Genomic DNA, 22,560 nt, shown 5'->3' with positions numbered 1-22,560 from the left:
AAAGATTAAGACCTCCAACTGATATGCTCGAAAAGAGTGCCAATACAGACGCTGTCCTTGTCTCCTAGGTCAATATTTTGCTGCATTCTTTCCATGCCCTTAAAATATAGTGGTAAAAAATATGGCTATGTCATAGCCCCACCTAGTCAGAAACTTTCACTGAACATTAGATACTCTAATAGAAGATTCACTTTTTGATTTATGGCACTTTTTTGCAAAATCACCTAAGGATGAAATTTGTCAATTTGATGATTAATTTAACTGATAGAGAAATGTAATAATTATTCAAAAAAATTTTTTTAACATGCTTGGAAGTATAGCTAAAAAATGCTTTGAGATGTATTGTAGCAATCATAATTTTTTGCAGTTAGTGGTGAAAATAAGTTTTCAGGTACTTTTTTTTTTATTGATTTTTGTACCAACTTTTAACAGCACTTTAATAATTGATAATAATAAATGACTGTAAATATTTTTTTGTCAAAATAGTACAAAATAGGAATTAAAAATCTAAAGTTTTAGTTAAGTCTAAGTCTTAATTTTTCAATCAATGAAGACACATGTAAAATTTTTTTTACTGTATACAGTCCATGGCCAAAATTATTAGACGCACTATAAGATTCTATGTAAAATCTTAATTATCAGGTGATACTATACAGCTTTATTGTTTTTATGTGGCTGAAACACTTTTGCGCTTGTTTACATTCGTGTATCAATTGGTTAACATTGTAATGCAATGCATTTAAAATAAATACAAATGAGAAGTATATAAAAAATGTTCTGAATTAAAACCCATTATTTGTATGTGTAAATATAAAAGTATTGCAACTAGTGCAAAACATATAATTATTAAAAAGCTACATTGCATCTGATAATTTGGTCTAATTATTATAATATACTAATATAATACCTGATATAATAAATATTCTATATTTATATACTAATATATCGTCTAATTTATCCAATTGATACACGAACGTAAATAAGTGCAAACTGGTTTCAGGCACGTAATAATAATGAAGCTGTGTGGTATCGCCTGATAATTAAGATTTCAACTAGAATCATTCAGTGCGTCTAATAATTTGAACAGGGGCTGTATAGTAACTGTATATGTCCATATTTCACTATTTTCGAAACATATAATTATATCAAATAGGAGATCTGTCCCGTTTGTAATATGGCAAAATATTTTTTATACATGTTAAATTTTTATGTAAAAAGAATCCTTTTTTTTTAACTTATGAAAATAATAGCAATCTCAATATTTTTTTTTATAAAAAAAATGTTTTTTGTATTAGCTGTCTTAGGTTTTTCTTATGTTGAGATTTATTTGTGAATTTGTAATATAAAGTTAGTTTTACTATAATGCTTGAGGTATGAAATTTTTTTGATCTTTTACTAGGTGTCTGAGAGGAAGCTACCGCCTACCCCTCCTAGACAGCTTACTGTATATGAGAAGCTAATGGCATCTATAAAACAAGAACACAAGTTAAAACCCACACCCACAGCCTCTCCTGTGCCTGAAAGGGTAGGAAAGAGGAAAAGTAAGCAGAATTATGGCTTTGTTTTGAAATAACATATTAAAAGAGTGAATTATTTATGTTACAAAAATTCAATAAAATCAATATACTACCCAGATAGCAAAATAAGGTTTGTAATGAGGTTTACAAGTAAACCTTCGAACCTTAAAACGAGGTCTGCGACAATCTCCTCTATTCTACGCACATTACCCTAATCCAAAACCTTGGAAAACAACCTTCTATATAAAAACCTTAAATCGAGGTTGTCTTAGGGTTTTCAAAACCTTAATTAAAGCTAGTCACTTTTAGTTAATCACTTTTTGACTCGCTCAATTTACGACGATGGTATCGTAACGCAATGTAATGTTTCGATTGTATTATTGGCAGTTACTGATATTGATTTTCAGTTGGATTTTAAATATTCCGATATATTTCAAACTGTATGGAAAATTTGAATCGGGCATTTGAGTATTTGCTTTTTAGGGCAATAATTCTATAGAATTTTTGAGCAGTTATTAGTATAGATTTCTCCGTAGTTATTAAATCTTAAATTTTTTATTCGATAACATTTCGACATAACAACCTAATCGTGAAAAGAAACCCCTTTTTAAAGAGTTCTATTCTCGTGATTCTGTCCTCTATCGTTTTTTGGACAATTACCACTGCGGATTTCATGGTTTTAAATTTTTTTTATTGTGATAATTATTTACAAAATGCAAAAAAGGAAATAACTTAGGTGGGTGCGTTCACCCCCCCCCAACAAAATGCGAGAATACCGGGGTGCATTCACCCAAAGCCTCCTAGATAGGGTGAACAAGTCTTCAAGTAGGAATCGTGACGTCACGCACAGGGGGTAACATGGTAGAAAAGAACGTCTTGCTTTTTCTTTCGTTCATATTAATAATTTTGGGTCTCCCTTGTATGTCAGAAGTTTTTTTTTAAAGACCTGAATTTAAAGTGATAGTTTAAATTAAGGTAACTAACTTAACTGAAGTAAAATGTTTACTTGAAAAAAACTTAGATATTTAAGTATGTATTTTATTATATTAAGGTAAAATAAGAAAATTTTATAATTTTGTTTTGCTTTAGTTTCAATGGCAAATTTTCTTTAATTATTTAGACTGTAAATTAAAAAATGTACATTTTAAACTTTTGAAAAAAATTCTTTTTACAATCTTTATGAATAATTTCGAAAAAAAACGAAGTTCAAAAGGTTTTTGCTAATTTTTAAAATGTAATATTTAACGACAGGGAAATGTTAGATCAGGAAAAAGTGAAAAAGTATATATCTGAATAACATTTATATTTTGAAAAAATTTCTAATATTATCCAAAAGTTTTATAGAAATTTTGATTAAATTTACAATTTAGTGATAACTATTTTTGTTTCTAAATTGCATGAATCTTTTTCATGAAAAATAAATTTCAAACATTTTGTACTTCATTATTAATATTCTTATGATGCAGTCCTTAAAACATATTAATCGTTTTTAGGAAAATAAAGCAATCGAATATTTAATTTTACTGTCATCCATTCATAATTTAAATCTGTTGATTAAAAATTTTATATTCTTTATAATCTACCTTACAGAATTAAAAAAAAAATTTAAATAATGCAACAAAAGATTACATTATTTTATGAATCAATTTTTAAACAGAAAATTACATTACTTTACTCTTTATCCACATCATGATTATTTAAAGAATAAATTTAAATTAAAAAATAATACATCCTTTTAATAATATATAATGTAATCTTTTCCTGCTGAAAAAATAAACCACATAAAGCAAATATTTCTTAACATTCAATCCATACAAAGATACTAAAGATTGAAAAAACTTTTATTTACAAAAATGCTGATAAACTGTAAAAAAAAAGATACTTTTTTACTATATTAAAAAATACAATACTCATAAATAAACCATAAGATTCTAAACAAAACTGACAAACATAAAAATTACAGTTTTACTTTTTACACTAAGTACCAATTTCACAAGAAGGAAGTAAATATTTCAAGACTATTTTCTTAATTCACAGACACATGCTGTTTGTCTTTTGAGTACTTATCTATTTTATTCTTTTCAAATTTTATATTTATATTACACACACAGATAAATATAAGCAAATTTATGAAAAATACATACAGATTATAAACTATGATCCAATAAATGAAAATAAAATTCTACAAATTAAAAAAATAAAAACTCCCATTTCAAAATTTCCTGATTAGACTAAAAAACCAGATTTTTGAAATTAAATTTCATTGTACAGGAAATTATATTGTGGGCAATTTTTCCCTGAAAGAATTATTTAAAAAATAAATTTCAATTAATTAAAAAATAATACAATCTCTTATTAGTATATTTTTTTACAAAACATTATCTTTTCCTACTTAAAAAGTAAATTATGAGATAAATATTTCTTCAAATTCAAGTCATATAAGGATCTTAAGTTAGACATTTTTTTTTGTACAATAATGTTGAAAAACTGTAAAATTAACAAATTTTAAAATTCATGGCAAAGGAAAAACTGATCAGATGAACAAATTTAGGAAACTATCTAAACAACATACATATTAAACAAAACTTTTACGAGTTACATCAATAAAAGTGCTGGCTTACTTTTTTTTACAATTTTTAAAACATTGACTAAAACAGCATTTAAGTATTAAATTTTGGCACTGTGAATTTCAAACATTTTGCACTTCATTATTTAATATTCTTATGATGCAGCCCTTAAAGCATAATAAGCCAATTTCGCAAGAAGGAAATAAATATTTCATGGCTATTTTCTTAATTCTGTATGACACATGCTGTATGTCTCTTGAGTACTTTTCTATTTTATTCTTTTCAAATTTTATATTTATATACACACGCAGATAAGCAAATTTATGAAAAATATATACAAATTATAAACTATGATCTAAATAAAATATGAAAATAAAATTCTACAAATTAAGAAATAAAAGCTCCCATTTCAAAATTTCCCCATTAGACTAAAAAAGCAGATTTTTTAAATTAAATTTCATTGTACAGGAAACTATATTGTGGGAAATTTTTCTCTGAAAGAATTATTTAAAAGATAAAATTAATTAATTAAAAAAATAATACATTCCAGAGTGCAAAGCCAAATCTCTCAACAAAAAAATAAGCACATTTTAAGTAATTTTAAGCACTCAAAAAAAATTTTTACGCACTATATACATTAACAAAATGTAAAATAGTTTTTAAAAACTTTACATGATCATGATAAAATAAACTTTTAAAAACATCCAATGATAAAAGCACTTTTAAATAACGAAAATAAAAAAAGCACTTTTTAAAATGCTACGCACCATGCAAATTCTTATAAGTATATTTTTTTATAAAACATTATCTTTTCCTACTCAAAAAATAAATTATGAGATACATTTCTTAAAATTCAAGTGATATAAGGATCTTAAGTTGGAAATAAATTTTTTTTCACAATAATGCTGATAAACTGTAGAATTAATAAATTTTAAAATTCATGGCAAAGGAAAAACTCATCAGATGAAAAAATTTAGGAAACTATATAAACAACATACATATTAAACAAAACTTATATGAGTTACATCAATAAAAGTGCTGGCTTACTTTTTTTTTTACACTTTTTAAAACATTTACTAAAACAGCATTTAAGTATTAAATTTTGGTACTGCAGGGACAAACAGCAGTTAAGTTTCAAAATAAGGAACAGAGAAAAAATTTATAAATGATATAAACTATTTGTGAAGTGTAGCTAATTTTCTAGCATTTGCTTTTTTAGTTTGTAACTTATCATTCCTTAATTTTGAATAATTATTTAAAAGAATATTGGACATAACTTTTATACAAGCATATATTATATTACTATTTAATTTTTTACAAGTACAAGAACCAGAAAATTCTATGCCTTCATCCTGCAGTTTTTCCTTTACCAATTCACAGAGTAAATACCTTTGATTCTGAAATTTTAAAAACTCTTCTTCATAGGGATCATTGATGCATGTTTGAAAGATTTTATAAGTCGTTACACACAGCATCATCATGAAATCGCTAGGCCATATTAAGCCTCCTCGATCAAGCCCACACAAATACTGCTTGATATCATCAGGAGCTTCGATGACTAATTCTGAATGCTTGTCGATGGAGAGTTTTTCTTTGCATTCACTGCAAGATTTTGAAACCACCCGTGCAATATATATCCTCCAATGTACAATAGTACTTTTTTGTTATCAATCATCTCAGAGGATAAAACAACATCTAAAAAGAAATCAGGAAGAGGAATTTCCTCATCTTCATTCTCTTTTAGAGATTGCATAAAAGATTTGATGTTGAATGTTCCCATCTTTGCAGACTTTAAAGTCAATAAACTAAGGAGTTTCAACTTTCGTTCAGACTCTAAAATTTGAGTGACAGAAACTTGATAGTTACCACCACTCATCAGTCTGTACTGCCCAAATCTAGCTTCCAACTTATCCGTTTGGAATTTTCCAAGCAGAATATAGTGGGGCTGTACAGTTTCAAAAAGGTATTTTGTGATGTAAATTAACGATTTTGTTGTATGCAAGAGTGCGAAAAAGGTTTCCCTTGTAAGTTTACCACTTCTTGAAGTCGACTTAACAAACGATGGTGCTGGAAGAGATTCCAATTTTTCAAGCCAGTCACAAAACTTGCACAAAAAGGACAAATTTTCACTTGTGGTACTGAATATGGGATCACAGTAAGCATCTCGCTTAAATTTACCCTTTTCTGGTGTCTTGACGTTAACAATCTTCCACCATTTAGAAATAGTAGAAATAAAATGAATAGTACCCTCAACATCCTGTCCAAGTTTAGATTTTGAGACCTCTAAAGCTGCAATTAGTTTGTCGTCCAACAATCTTAATGCATGGTTTACATTCTGCCTCTCCAGATGATTTGGAAATAGAGCTTTTCTTGTTAGACTTGGAGCTAATTTAATACAATTATTAGAATCATTGTAGTATAGACTTTTTAAGTGTGAAATACTTGCATACACATTTTCTTTCTCTTCACTTGACTCAGTGTCAGCTGGTATAAAAAAAGTTTGATTGGTATCATGCTGATTAAGCCAGTTGTTCCGGATGCATTTCAAAATATGAAGAACTGTATCAAAAAAATAAAAAGAGCTTCTGTCCAGGATTGCAATGCTCCACCACACAACTTTTCGATTTACACGGTTGTTGTCACCAATAGCAGCTAAAACTTTATATCCTTTAATACTCTTAAAACATGCAAAAGTATGGGCTTTAAATCATCTGCTGGCCATCGGAAATAAGCCTACAATGTCTTTATTTTTTGAAAATATGGAGCTTATTAAAAAGCTTCAGTGTTTTCACTATTTATGGATAAGCCCACTAATTTGCCTCCTTTATATGTTACCTGCTGATTAACATAAATTCCATCCATCAGTAAGCATACTGTTTTTTCATGCTCCTTTAATTCTATACACTTCTTCTCCAAGTACTTAATCTGGGTACTTTTAACTCCAGCTTCCAAATTCCCTATGTTCTGTAGTAGCGTCTTCAGATAGTAGGGATGCGGCAAAGTTAGTTTACCTGAATTTCGCAGAAGACGATAGGCAGCAGGATAATTGAAATAAAAGTTAGAAGCCCATAGTAACATTTCGGGTTTATAGCGTGGGACATTTAGTGAAGATAGTTCTAACTGCTGGCATAAAAAAGATATCTTTTCATTTGTTGTTTCATCGCTTGAGTCATCAATAAACTTCTTTAAAAAAACAACAGCATTTGCTAAATTAGTAGTATTATCGAAATGATTTTTATATCCATTTAAGTGACTCAATAAACACTCAAATGCTGTCCAAAAGAGGCACTTACAATTGTTTCCCAATAACCACTTAAGTTTTAAGGGATCAACTTGGACATTATTGTGCCAAACTTTAATGCTTAGTTCCTTGGATATCAATATTGACACAAGAAACGTAGGAGAGTCAGATAAATCTTGTTTACCTATGAAAATGTTATCTTTTTTATGAATCACAATCCACTGGTCTGGCAGCTTCTTCTCAAAATTTTGCACAAAATCTTCATAATCTTTAATTTTGTCATCAGCAGACCATTGCATAAATTCTTCTTCCCTTCTTTTTTCAAAAGCAATAATTCCTTCTTCTGGAGCTTTTCGTTTTGGGGGCAATTCCTTAGTTAAGTAAGAAGGTAAATTTGGAAAAATAGAGGGAAATGCATCAGAAGTTAAAATTGGGCTCTTTCAAGGTACAACAAGTATCGAACCATCTGGTCGTACTGCTTTATGTTCTCTTTCAATAAAGCGTTCTTCAAAGTGCTTAAAACAGATAGAATCTGTCGCTTGAAAGTCTTTTCGATGACAGAGTTTCTCCCATTGCCTCCTTCGTTCTAAATCTTTTGGGAAACTAGTGATATTTGTATATGCTTCTCCTTTGTAATTCGAACGGCACCCAGGCACACAGCATGATCGTGGCATCTGCAAAATAAAGAAATACATATAGCATGTTCCATTTATTTGCAAAAAAATAAATATTTAATTTGATATGAATTTTAAAAAAAAAAAAATTGGAAAAAAACTCAATTTTATATACTTTTAATTCAAAAGGCATTTAAAAATTATAAATTCAATCTCAAGTGTGCATTATAATTTTAGAAATAGCTTTAACAAATTTATAACGCATGGGTCAAGCTAATGCTTGAAAAGTAAGAAATAAAAAAATAAATACATGAAACAGATTCAAAATATCATTACAAAATAGTCACTTTCTTTAACTAAATGGTTTAAACATATCTTATTGCTTTTCATACTTATTTCATGCAAAATTATAAACAAAACTAGTTCCAGTAATAGCTTTTATAGTCAGCGATATCTTTTTTTAGTCAAATTTATTTATCACAAGTAAAAAAAAAAAAATTTAAAGACTTTTTATTTATTGATTGTAAAAACAAGAATAACAGAATTACAGCTATTTAATTACAATTATGACTTAATATCAGTTAATTTCTTACATAGACAATTAAACCTATGGATATTAGTGCAGTAGATAATCACTTGATAGCATGTAAGGCTTAAAATAATTGAAGAAATAAATTTTACAAGTTGATTAAGTTTAAAAAGGATGTATGACTTCATACGCATAATGGTTCGAAATAAACTAAAGATGCAAAGTAAAAGTAAAAATATATATTTTGCGATAAATACATAAAGTCATAGCCCATCATTTGCTATGTTCAATCTATTGAAATTAGTTTTTATTATTTTTCATTAAAAAATTATTTTTTTCACTGTCATTTATGGTACAATCGTATGTGTTAGTCTTCTTAAAATATATATAGATTTCAAAAATATTTGCTCAGTAAAACAAAATTAAAACTATATGTAGTTCCAGTTTTGCTTTATTGTGTATTTAAATTATTTGAAGTACTAGAAACAGTTACCTTATTGTTTTTTTAATGTTGTTCATAAAAAAAATGTCAGGTAATTGAAAGAAAAACAAAACAGTAATATAAGATTTATGTTTACAAAATGCTTTAAACCAAAACTAATATGCAAATCAAATTAAAGCTGCAATGTAATTTGAAAAACATTAAAATTATAAATGTAGATAAAATCAGGTTTTAAGTTAGTAAAATGAAAAAATTTATTAATATTTGAAAACTTAAAATAGACTAATTAAAAAAAATTAAGCAGCAATTTATTTTATGTATATGTTATGTTTAAAACTCTTTTATACACACTGATAGATACTTGCTTTTTATTTTACATGTTAGGTAATAAAATATTCAACAGAAAATAATTAAGAATTAACTAAAACCTGATGTTTGTATAATGTTTCAAATCAAAACTGTAAACCAAAACAAATGGAAAATCAGAACTAAAACTACAGTATAATTTTAAAAACATAAATTAAAATTTCGTATATGTGACTATAATTTGTGGTCCAAAAATTTAAAATGAAAAAAAGTGTACTAATAATTCAAAACTGAAAACAAAAGAGCAATTGTTTTTATATGCGCCTGTAAATAATTAAATTTATAGCTACCAGACCTTATTAAATATTGATGCATCAAGCATTGCCTACTATATTACATGTCTGGTAACAAATAATAAAAATTAATAAAAGATACTTAATAATAAAATATGACTTCATCTTTGCGTAATGTACCAAATCAAATTAAAGAATTTTTAAAAATTTGAATTAAACAAAAAACTATAACAATTATTCAAGACTGAAAATTTAAATTAAAAATTCAAATATTTAACATTTTATGTATTTAATTTATAAAAATCAATTGAGAGGTACTTATGTAAATATTATTGATACTTATTCATCACTATGTTGAATGTCAGATAATTATTTTACTGCTTTCACTGTCATTTATAGTACAATCATATGTGTTAGTCTTCATAAAATGTATATAGATTTCAAAAATATTTGCTCAGTAAAACAAAATTAAAACTATATGTAGTTCTAGTTTTGCTTTATTGTGTATTTAAATTATTTGAAGTACTAGAAACAGTTACCTTATTGTTTTTTTAATGTTGTTCATAAAAAAAATGTCAGGTAAAAACAAAACTGTAATATAAGATTTATGTTTACAAAATGCTTTAAACCAAAACTAATATGCAAATCAAAATAAAGCTGCAATGTAATTTGAAAAACATTAAAATTATAAATGTAGATAAAATCAGGTTTTAAGTTAGTAAAATCAGAAAATTTATTAATATTTGAAAACTTAAAATAGACTAATTAAAAAAAAATTAAGCAGCAATTTATTTTATGTTATGTTTAAAACACTTTTATACACACTGATAGATACTTGCTTTTTATTTTACATGTTAGGTAATAAAATATTCAATAGAAAATACTTAAGAATTAACTAAAACCTGATGTTTGTATAATGTTTCAAATCAAAACAGTAAACCAAAACAAATGGAAAATCAGAACTAAAACTACAGTGTAATTTTAAAAACATAAATTAAAATTTTGTATATGTGAGTATAATCTGTGTTTCAAGAACTTAAAATGAAAAAAAGTGTACTAAAAATTCAAAACTGAAAACAAAAGAGCAATTGTTTTTATATGCGTGTGTAAATAATTAAATTTATAGGTACCAGACCTTAGTAAATATTGATGCAAACCAAAACAAAGATGCTATGTAATTTTAAAAACACATATTAAAGTCTTAAGGTATGTAAAATCAATCTTCTAAAAATTTAAATCTGAAAAATTAAACTAATTATTTCAGACTAAAATTAGAAGAATAAGAAAATTTATTAAAAATTATTTTAGCATATATGTAAATGGATAAGTATATGCATAAGTATTATTGCTTGATCTTCAATATTACACTCAATCTTATTAGCAACTTTTATACAAAATAAACAGACGTAGTTAGCATTTTAATAACTTGAAAAAGGAATGAACAATTTATTTAGAATAAAATCTAGTATGTAACAACAAATAATTTTTTTCGATAAGTTCCTCACTGTTACAGGGAGTGATTTTAGTCGATACGATGTTAATTTAATCATTAAATATGATTAAAACAACCCAAATATCTAATTAATACATTAGAAGAAACATTTAAATAAGATAAAGTGAACTTACTTCTCAAAAGGTTTCCTTTTCAATGATAAACACTTTTCAAATAGGATGCTTCCAATCAGTTTAAATGGCTAACTTGTCCGCTGTCTTTCTTTTCGACCTTGTCCTTCGTCAACTTAAAATCTAACCCCCAGAGAGTGATGTCACAACTAGAGAGTAGAAACAATATTTGGGCTTGTACACCCTATCTAGGAGGCTTTGGTTCACACCCCCCCCCAACAAAATGCGAGAATACCACCCATAATATTAGAATAAAAAATTATTACATGTTCAATTTAAAAGAATTCTATAGTTTTTTTTTGTTATTGTAAACAAAGCGTTCTTGTTATTTTAAATTAGTAACATATATGTTTGTTATTATTAAAAGTATCTTGCATTCAGATATTAGTGCTGGACCATTATGTCCCAGATAGCTCTAAAAAATTCTGCCACGGGGCTATTTTTTATGTTAGAATCCTTATATTATTAGGTTAAAATGTTCTTCAAGAAAAACAGTTATAAATATGTATGTTTTTGTATATTTTATTTTTAGTTGAAACTTCTCGAACAAAACTAGAGGACACAGATGATACGCCACAACCACAAAGACGACTTATTAAAGCAGACATTAGTTTAGGTTTTTCTTCAAGTTACGAGACAAGTATTTATTTAATAGCCAATGCTTTTTTTTTCTAAAAGAAATAGCTTTTCTCTTCTTCATTTTCTAGATTTCATTAAAGTAAATTTAGGTAGTTTTTGTAGTTCTAGATTTTATTTTTATAAAACTACTTGGATTTTGTAATTTCTAATTTTATAGGAACAAACTTTTTTTTATAATTCTAGATTTTATGGAAACAAAGTTAAGTGGATTTGAAAGTTCCATATTGTATTAAAACAAAATCAAGTGTTCTTTATAATTATTATTCTAGATTTTATTTTTAAAAAAAAGTTGGTGAATTTTATGATTGCAGACTTCATTCAAATGAAGTTGAGCAATCTTTGCATATTCTTAAGAATTGAAAATAATTGTTACTACTTTATTTTCCTGAAAATAACTAGATTTGGCAATTTTATCCTGGTGTTCTAATTTAAACAAAACTTCTGTATGTATTCGTATATTTTAAAAAATTTTATGAAATCTAAAGAATTCACTGTAAGAATCCCTGTCAAAATAAATCTGTACTCAGATAATTGATGGCTTGTAAATTTAAATAAGTATCAGCGAAGCAAGTGTTACTTATAATTTAAAATTCTGTAAATTTTACTTATTATCTTTTTTTATAAAAACTTTATTTTTAAATCAGTTAGAAAATAATTAGTATCTAATATTATCACCAATGTTTTTAATGTATTTGTTATTCAAAAATATGTCATAACTATCTAAAATAAATTCATTGAAAATTATGAATTGAAGAATGCAATGAACCTAATAAAAAATGTTTATATTAATTTATTTAGTGTTTACAGGGTGGTCACATTGCAGTGAAAAATCAGGGAATTATAATTTTAAAAAAAGTCAAGAAAAATGAATTAATTAGATTTTCAGGTACCCAAATGTCCAATATTTCCGTTAAAGTAGTCTTGCAATAATTTTTCTTAAATTGGTCTCATAATAATTATGAAATAAAAAAAGGTTATTTTTTAAATCTAGTAGCAAGTGTAAGACCTATCACTATCAACTTTTTATGGTATCAATTAGGGGTGAGATTAGTTAAAGTTGGCCAGCATAGCCTCATTGGCAGAACGTGGGATTCACGTGTGTGAGAACAGGAGTTTAAATCTAGCCAGCCGAAGACTCCCTGTGTAGTAAATGATGACTGGTGTATGTTAAATCTGTCTGGTCACAAAGTCCTCCATGTTCCCATAACAAATTATACCTCTAGGGGTACTGAATTGGGGATTGACCGTTCTCTGGTTCAGGTTAAAATTACGATCTGTGGATGAATGAATGGATGTATGAATGGGTTCGTCCTATAAGCTGGTGTGACGTATGGGTGTGGCTGAAGTCTAATTCTTGGCGACAGATGGCATCACTGGAAAACAAGAACAATCGCACCTTTTGCCTTAATGGCCTACAACGACAACAACATTAGTTAAAGTTTGTACCTACAAAATGGTTGTGGTTTCTTTTACATGGTGGTCCTACATAATGTGGGCTCCTCTTATTTGATGTGCTTGTACTTAATGTAAAAGTTTTGTGACATATTTTATGGATGAGAATAAGGTATTGCTAAAAAATTAATAATGAAATTTATACTACCAGTTGCAGAAATTGATAAATTTTTATAAAATCAGTCAGGGAGTTTTTTCCTGAGTGATTGTGGCCATATTAATCCATATTATACAATCAGTCTAAAAAATCAGTTAGATAGTTTTTTCCCTATGTGATTGAGGCCATCCAGTGTTGGTCACAAACCGATAACAATTTAAATTTATAGTTATTAGTGTATACATTATCGTGAAAGACCGAAATCAAGAGAATGTCAATTTTCACCAGTGAAAGTCAGCAATTACATAGTCGCTTCAGTGAATGTCCGAAATATTTGTTATATCCGAGTTGATATTCATTTATTCGTTGATATTAAAACATTTATTTGATATTTTAATATCTGCTGAGAATAGATTAGGAGAAACATCAGTGTTCAGAGTACCAGTTAAATGCATACTGGGCAAGGGCACTGGTCCTTAAAAATACAATGGTACACCGGGCAAATGCATACCGGGCAGTGGCACTTAACTAGACCTAGTATATATTTTGGACATTTACCAAAGCGACTGTGATTGTCAACATTCACTGGCGGAAGTCAACAACCACCAATTTCAGTTATTCACAGTAATATATATATTAAATGCTGTAGTTTTTAAGCATTTTTGTACTTTATTTGCCATTGCAAAAAATATATTAAGTTCCTTAGATGTAGAGTATTTCACATGTTATGCACTTATGTAGTAGTTAGCATGAAATTTCTATTTTATGGTATAATCTATTTGCCTTCACAGCTTTAAAATTATGACCTAGATTTATAGATATATTCACTAATTAAAAAGTTTTTTACTTTTGGAAGTTGATGAAATGAATTAATTTCAATTCTAATGTTCTGCGCAAAGTAGATACATAACTATATGTGTATCAATCAGGGTTCGTAATTTTTTTGATTTAAAAAAACTTTTTAAAAAATAAATCAGATTTTTTTTAAATTTAAATTGGATTTTTTTTATTTTTATTCAAATACACTGTAAGAACTTTGATTTATGATTAAAATAACTTTATAAATGTTTAATCAATATAAATTAATATTAAAACTTATAAGAATATTATTAGAATTTATAAGAATATTTTAGAAGCTTTAACTACCTAAAACAATTTTTCATTATAATACATAGCTTTGAATGCATAGCAACCATTTTGAAACAAATACATGATTGAAATTTAAAGACTAGATGAAATAGAGAATTTAAAGAACAGTTAAACTATTAAAACAAAGTTTCAATTACCAAACCATAATTTTAATTTAAAATTGTGATTTCTTTTTCCCCCCTTCTTTTTCTTGATTTTTAAAATGACAAAATAAATGTAACAGATGGTGTTTATAAATGTAGTCATTCATCAAAAAATAAATAAATATTTAATCTATATATTTTTACATTAAAATATAAATTTTTAATCCTGTATCAAAATAGATAAGTTAAGCTTAAAAAAAAAAAATTAAAAATCTATGTACTCATTAAAAAAATTTTTCACAAAATTCCTTTAATGTCAAAGATACTGTAAACATATTATGTGAAAAAAAATACTTAAATGATTACTTTAATCTGTACTTTCAATCTCAAGCATCAAATGATTTTTAAAAATGTAATTTCAAATATGTTGGAATTTAACACATACCAAGAAAGAAAGTAATTTTGTTAGCTAAAATTAATTAATGCAGCAATATTAAATTTTGAAACTAATGCAGCAATTTATTTAAAATAAATTTTTATAAGAAAAGAAATAAAAGAAGTATCAATAATTTAAAACACTGTTTTTAAACTTTTTAAATCAATATATATATGAAAATAAGTTGATTTAAATCGATGATTTTTAAATAAAAATAATTTGATTTAAATCAACAAACCCTGGTACAAGTATATCAAATTTTTTTTAAACATTTTAATGTGTAAGAATTAATGTTTTATCTCAGGATATTGATGATCTACCTCAGACTCCTCACGAGGAACCGAAGTCACTACCTCTTCAAAATCGAAGTAATCGGCAGTCTTCCATTGAACGTAGTAATAGTCAAATAGGTAAACCTTTTTCCATCATCCAATTTGTATGAAAATTAAATGAACATTTGAATTATGAAGAGTAATTGTCAGTCTTTCATTAAAGTTATTGATTGGTAGCCTGATAATGGTTTCTCAAGCATCCCATTCATATGAAGATTAAATTAGAATATCAAATAATTACAGAGTATCTGTGCACCTGGAAAGTCATGAAAAATCATGGATTTTGGTATTGAACAAAATTTGTCACGAAATATAATGATTTTAACTATTTTTGTTTTAAAACAAGATCATGGAAAATCATGGATTTAGATTGCCGAAAAATCTAATTTTTAAAATGGAATTTACCGATTTCACAGTTTCCAATGTTCCGAATATCTGAATTTGTAACAAAATCCCACTCATAGTCATATTTTATTAAAATATAGCATGTTTTTATCCTGTTCTTTAAAAATTGTGGTGTTCTTTTAAAAAATGAAAGAACATAATTTCTAGAGCGAATTATCTTTTAAACTCCCATGATATTAGAATTTTTTATCTATTTATTATTATTTTTATTTTATCAAATTAAAATTCTAGTATAGGCTTCTTATATTACACTTACCTTTAATAAGAAATAAAACAGATTTAAATAACTGCATATATCTGACTGTATTTAGTTATTTGCTTTTGTATTTTTTTCCCATTGTATTTTTTTCCTTTATTTTATTGCTTCAACTCTTTCTTTACTCTATTTTTTAAGTTAAAAATCTATAAATATGAAGATGCGGAATATAACAGTTTTGGTTACATCTAACATTTGAATTATTGTTAATATAATGCTTTTTTTAAATTTATTGTTGTGTTTTTGTCAGAGAAAATAGTAATTTCGTTAAGTCATGAAAGTTCTTGGAATTAGTCACAGAAAGCTTGGATTTGAAAATCTAAAATGTAGCCTGTAATTAAAATAATCAACAGCTTCTTCAGAGCCAGATTTTCAACAAACTAATCCAATATATATATATATATATTGGGTTCAGAATGTTGAAAAGATTTGGTAATGTATATTAAACTTTAAAGAAAATGTATCGATAATGTAGAAATGTTTTTTTTAATTTATTTTGCAGAAAGTGTGGGGAGTAGAGAAAGGAGACACAGCATCAGCGTGTGTGAATCTCCTCCTAAGTCTGGCGACCAGACCCCACAGTGTGAAGGAACTCTGAAATATTCCACACCATTCTATGAATGTTCTAGTCGGACAAGATCCGACTGTTGGAAATCTGTAAGTGATTTCTCAATATATATATATATATATATATATATACCCTTTTTGTGGATATAATTGTGCGAGTTGATGATGAGATTATATCTTTTCACTTTTTTTGTTTTCCAGCCTTTTAATATATATTTTTTTAATTTTTTTAAAAATATTTTATTTTAGGAATATTTCTTTTTCTATTTTCAATAATCTTTAATATTTTCCATGTTTTCTCTATATTTTTTAACTTATTTTAGTAGTTACATGTATGTGCAGTATATAAAACTTATTAGTTTTATTTTTTTATTCTTCTTTTTGTCTTATTGTGCTATTTATATATATACAGGGTATCCGCGCACCTGGAAAGTCATGAAAAATCATGGAAAGTCATGAATTTCAGTATTGAACAAAATTTGTCATGAAATGTCATGATTTTTGCTACTTTTTTGAAAAAATCATGGAAAGTCATGGATTTAGGTCTCACAGTGTTGCAAGTGCTGCGCCAATTGCGCCGATCCGTGCCAATTGTGAAAACCTGCGCCTACATGCTCCAAATTAAAGTAGTAGGCTTAAATTGCGCCGCTCTGTGCTGAAAGGGATATTTCCCCCTAGGTATCGCCAAGTCACAATTTTGCGGCAACCCAGCTACTGCCATGTGGGGGGTTGCTCTGGATTCAGTGGGAAGGATTCTTGCACTCTCATGTGCAACTCTGCTTCATTTTGAAAGATATTCTCAATTTCAGATTTCATTTTTCACTCTCTGAATTGGAACCGAGACTTCCCACGAATTTTCGGGGACCAGCTAAACATTGCCAAATTTTAATAGCAAAAGAAAATTTTACTTCTCTTGTTAATTTCATCGTTATTAAAGTGCTATAGTCTTCGTCAATGGCAAGCTAATGGCCTTCTTGCTCTATTCTATTTATAGAATAGTACCCATGATCTTGGAATTAACTTGGGGACCATTCACTAAGTACATGTTTTCATGTTGATCCTCAGAGCAGTCAAGAATCACAAAGCTTCAAAACCTCAAAATTTCCATCTCCCTTTTATTCATTTAATTAATAAAGATAGAATTAATTGAGTTTCTAAAACGTAAATTTTTATCTGAGGGACCATCCACTAATTGCAAATTGTTTGTAAACATTTGTTTATACTTTATTACTTTTCTTTTACTAATATTTTTTTTTTACTTATTGCATTTTATTATTGTGTTATTATATTACTTTCAAAATTTTCAGTGCTCTTATTTTGTTTTAGGAAAAACCTAATAATATTTAGAGGCAAGATTTTAAATAAGTATGAAGAAAGGGGCTTTCAGAATTTTTAAAGCAGCAAATAAATCTTATGTTTTTCAGATTTGTCATTCAAAAATACTTTAATTCATCTCATAAAGATTTGATTTAAAACAATTGATATAAAATTTTTTAATTATTATAGATTTGTTAGATATTATGAGTGTAGGGACAGTATAATTATTTGCTTCTGACAAAAATTTTTTAGCTTCAATACTCATTGTATTTGCATTTTAAAATTATTTAATTTTTTTAATTATTCATTGATGGAATACTGTACTAGGTTTTTAATTTTAATTAAAAAAATTTAGGGGCCATTCACTAATTAACATTAGTAATATAAATTTATTAAAGTTTGCTTAATTCTTTAAATATTTTTATAAATTCGGTATGATCAATATTAATCTTGTTAATGTTTTGTTGAATATACTACTATAAATAACATTTATTTAAATTTTAAGAAAAATATGCTCAATAACCTTTAATAATTAAATTAATTAGAGTTTTATATTACCTGTTACAGAATTTAATAAAGTAATTATTAATTTAAAAAATAGTATGAGCCACTCAATATTGAATTTATTTAAATTGCTTTTGCCAAAAGCTCATTTTTAAGAAATATTTCGGCTATATTAGATAAATTTTTAGGTCTTTTCCAAACTGAGACACCATTGATTCACTTGCTGTATGATGAAATGGTGTCTCTAGTTTAAGCATTGTTAGGGCGTTTTTTAAAGAGTTCTGCTTTTCTTAGTTTGACAGGAAAGCACTTAAAATCTTTGTATGTAGAAAATGCAGAAATTTGACAAAATTCAAATTTAATAGATGTTGCACTAGATACCACAAATGCGATGACATCCTTATCTTCTGCAAAAAAAAAAAAAAAAAAAAAAAAAATTCTATGTCCTAATAATTCTATTCCTCTTATCTGAGGCTAAGTCGAGGATAGCAGAATATTTAACAGTATTGGAAGATACCAAAAAGAAACTTAATTTGTTTATGCAAGGACCTTCAAAAAAGTGTAAAAAATAAGATATGTTATTAATGAACAAAAAACTCTTGTTATTAAATTCTTGTTTTAATTTTTTTTATTAAATATTCTTCAAATTTTGTTTTGCTGCTCCAAATTTTTTTTTTTTTTTGCTCCAATTAATCTAATTTCATCCTGTTCCAAATATCTGAATTCCTAACAAAATCACCACTCAGGCATATTTTATTAGAATATAAAGTTATTTTATCATGTTCTTTAAAAATCATGGTGTTCTTTCAAAAAATGAGGGGAAAAAAAACATCATTTCTAGAGGGAATTATCTTTTAAACTCTTCTGTGATTTAAGAATTTTTATTATTTATTTTTTTTAACAACTTTATTAATTTAAAATTCTAGTTGAAGCAAACCAGTCATTGGCGAATTTTTTTAATTCCGAAATGAGAACAGAAAAATCAGGAGTATTTCTTTCCTTTCAGATGAGCAAGAAAAGTTTCTTTAGAATATAATTCTACAGGGAAAAAAAATTATTTGCTTTTGTATTTTTTCAGCTATTTTATTGTTTCAACTCTTTCTTTACTCTGTTTTTTAAATTTAAAATCTAAATATGAAAATGCAGAGTATAGCAGTTTTGGTTATACCTATAATTTCAATTAATGTTATTATAATGCTTTTTTTAATTTATTGTTGCATTTTTGTCCGAGAAAATAGTAACTTTGTTAAGTCATGAAAAACTCTTGGAAATAGTCATGGAAAATCATGAAAAGTCATGAATTTGAAAATCTAAAATGTGGCAGATACCTTGTATATATATCAGGGGTCTGTCTAGGTTTTTCTGAGAGGTAACTATTTTGTGAAAATTTAGACATAATTTGTGGAAATTAAAATTTATATTAAAAAAAAAATCAACGCAAAAATATGGATTTATCGTTTCTTAAGGGATACAAAAATAAAATTTTCTCTAAAGTTGAATTTGTGAAGGTGCCGCTAAACGGTAGTAAATTTGGCCTGAACAGACCCCTGTGTATTTATATATATATAAAGAGTTCAAAATGTAGAGAAAACATAGAAAAAATTACAGAACAATGGGAAAAAAAGGGGGGGAATAATAATAATAAAAATCCGAAGAGAGGAAGAAAAAAAAATTGATCTATTTGTTTGTCTAACAATTGCTTTTCTTAATTTTCTTTGTTTTTAATTTTAATTATGCTATATATATTTTGCTTAAGCCAACATATTAAATAATTAATCCGTTTTAAAACAAGCACAATATGATAGCATATTAGATTTTTTCTCTTTTTTCTAGCTTTTTTTTTCTCTCTGCTATTGTTTTTTTTTTTTTTTCATTTTTTTTTTTCACTATGACATTTAAAAGTAACGCTGATACCTCTCCTTTGAGGGAGAGGTAACAGCGATCAATGTGGCTCTGATACAGCTAATTCCAAGACACCTCTACAAAAAGACTGTTATTCTCTCTTGACTCCAAAGCTGCCACACAGGCCATTGCATCTAAGGAAATGCCCATATCCAAGAATATACAAGATAGTCTCTTGAAGAAATTGAAGATCGATGGTTGTCAGGTTACTCTACAATGGATCCCAGGACATTGCGATATCTACGGCAATGAACAAGCTGATATATGTTGGCAAAAAAAAAGGCACAAAAATAATCCAACAACTAAATTCCAATATATCCTTTCATTCCACGAAAATCTACCTCAAAAATTTAATGTGGAAAAATTGGAAAGTGTCCCTTTCTTCCCATATATCCCTGAAAAGTTGGGGGAACATTTTAGACTGGGGCATTTCAGACAGATCCCGTGAAAAGGCTGTGGCAGAATTTAGACTTGCGGTGGGTCATGACTGTCTTGCGCACCACCTCCACCGCATTGGTATTTATACCGAGTCCGATTTGCTCACTCTGTAGGAAATTCGAATTAATGGAAAGGAAGCACTTGATGGGATGTTCGGCTGTACACGGAGACTCCGAAGTGAAAAGATATTGGAGTGCTAGGCAACTGCTAATGAGTCATTGACTTTTTTTCTCTTATCTATTTCATTTGCATATATTCTTCTTGTTAAGAGTTTGTCAATTTCTGCCATTAAAAATAAATAAAAAATTAAAAATTAAAAAAAACCATTTAAAAGTAAGATTTTTTCCGTTGGTCACCATAGATTGCCTTTGTGGGGGGGGGGTGATTTTGGTAGCAGTTCCCACCAAGGAAATATTAAAGATCTCTTGAAATAAGGTAATTTATTATTACAGTACAGAACCCGTTATCCGGAAGTCGGAAAACCAAAAAACCGAAACAAAATTCGATAAATTTTCCTGCCGTTTTTTTTTTCCTCTTAAAATTTTAGGATTTTTCTTTCTTTTTTGAAAGATTTTTACCTTACCGTCATTTTGGAAATAATTATTAGTGTATTATTTCATCATTTTTCTTCTTTTTATGATTATTTCCAAATATTTTTTTTTTAGTTGTGTTTAACAATAAAAAAACGGCTTTTTGTAGCGATTCAGAAAACCAGAAAAATCAGTTATCTGGAATAGCGATGGTCCCGATCGTTCCGGATAATCGGTTCCCTACTGTATTATTATTTTTTTTTTTTTTTGGAATTGCAACAGAAAGTTTTTTCCTTTTGTATACAGAGATTACGTATTAAAAAAATATTTATTGAAAAATTGTGATATTAGAAAAGGCTGTGTTCCTCCCTCTATAAAATGTGAGGGATCAGAGATCCCCCAAGTTATGTGGTTCCTGCAACTGTTGATGTTGAACAGAGTTTTTACAAGATGTAAAGAATGAAGAATTTACTTTAGGACATTAGGCAGTAAAGAAGGAAGAATTTACTTTAGGACATTAGGCAGTAAAGAAGGAGGAATTTACTTTAGGACATTAGGCAATCTTCTAATTTAAAAAAAAATATTTGACAACACAATTCAATTCTGGTATTTTTGCAAACTTAAAGAAGATTAGATTCTTCCTTTATCAAATAATTAGTTGAATTTTATTTTTTAAAATTTTTTTTAAAAATTTTTATCTCATTTTTTACTACATTGATAAATGCAAATTATGCTTTGTGATTTTTCACAAAAAGTGGTGGTAATATAAAACAATTTTTCCAACATTTTTAAAAACACTATTTTTCTTTTTGAAGTCATTTCATGAGGCTTTAATTGTATTTTTCAAGTCATTAACATTCTTTTTCAGTCTCAGTGGCAGAGCCTTGAATGTCTTTCCTTGACTTTAGAAGAAGTCGTCCACATCCGCAACGTTTTGACGAAAGCTGAGCTTGAAAGTCTAATTGTAGATCCTACACTCTACGACGGCATATGCAAGGGAAAGGTAATCACTGCTCTTTGCTTTTGAAACCTGCTTATTTAATCTTCTTTAGTTTAAAAAAAAATTATTATAAAATTCGTCAACATATTAAATTGATAACTGAAAAAATAAACTGTAAAAGGATGTTTTCAAACTCATCCTCATCATAGCTGGCCAGACAGCCCAATGTGGGCCAATGCCTTCCTCTAAACATTTCTCCATAACGATTTCCAATTTATCTTGGATGTCCAATTCTTTTCATGAATTGTAAGAAATTTTTCCATTGGGTCTAAAAAGCAATATCTTTTTTATTGAATTCTCATCACTCATTCAAATCACATG

The 22,560-nt window shown here is 27.3% G+C and overlaps 1 protein-coding gene across 8 annotated transcripts in view; it reads left to right on the top strand.

Moving 5' to 3' along the window:
* LOC147816892 (uncharacterized) overlaps positions 1-22,560 on the top strand; it is a 43,699-nt gene that overhangs the window by 7,932 nt on the left and 13,207 nt on the right. For all 8 annotated transcript variants that reach the window (XM_087152561.1, XM_087152551.1, XM_087152559.1 and 5 more), the window contains 4 exons: positions 1,400-1,541; positions 11,665-11,772; positions 16,484-16,638; positions 22,108-22,242. In XM_087152561.1, the coding sequence (XP_087008687.1) occupies positions 1,460-1,541; positions 11,665-11,772; positions 16,484-16,638; positions 22,108-22,242 (480 nt within the window). In that variant the 5' untranslated portion in view covers positions 1,400-1,459. The remainder of the gene's footprint in view (positions 1-1,399; positions 1,542-11,664; positions 11,773-16,483; positions 16,639-22,107; positions 22,243-22,560) is intronic.

Source organism: Parasteatoda tepidariorum, chromosome 1, assembly GCF_982258835.1.
Source record: "Parasteatoda tepidariorum strain Cologne lab strain chromosome 1, Ptep-v5.0, whole genome shotgun sequence".
Lineage (NCBI taxonomy): Eukaryota > Metazoa > Arthropoda > Arachnida > Araneae > Theridiidae > Parasteatoda > Parasteatoda tepidariorum.
This window is presented reverse-complemented; position numbering and strand designations above follow the sequence as displayed.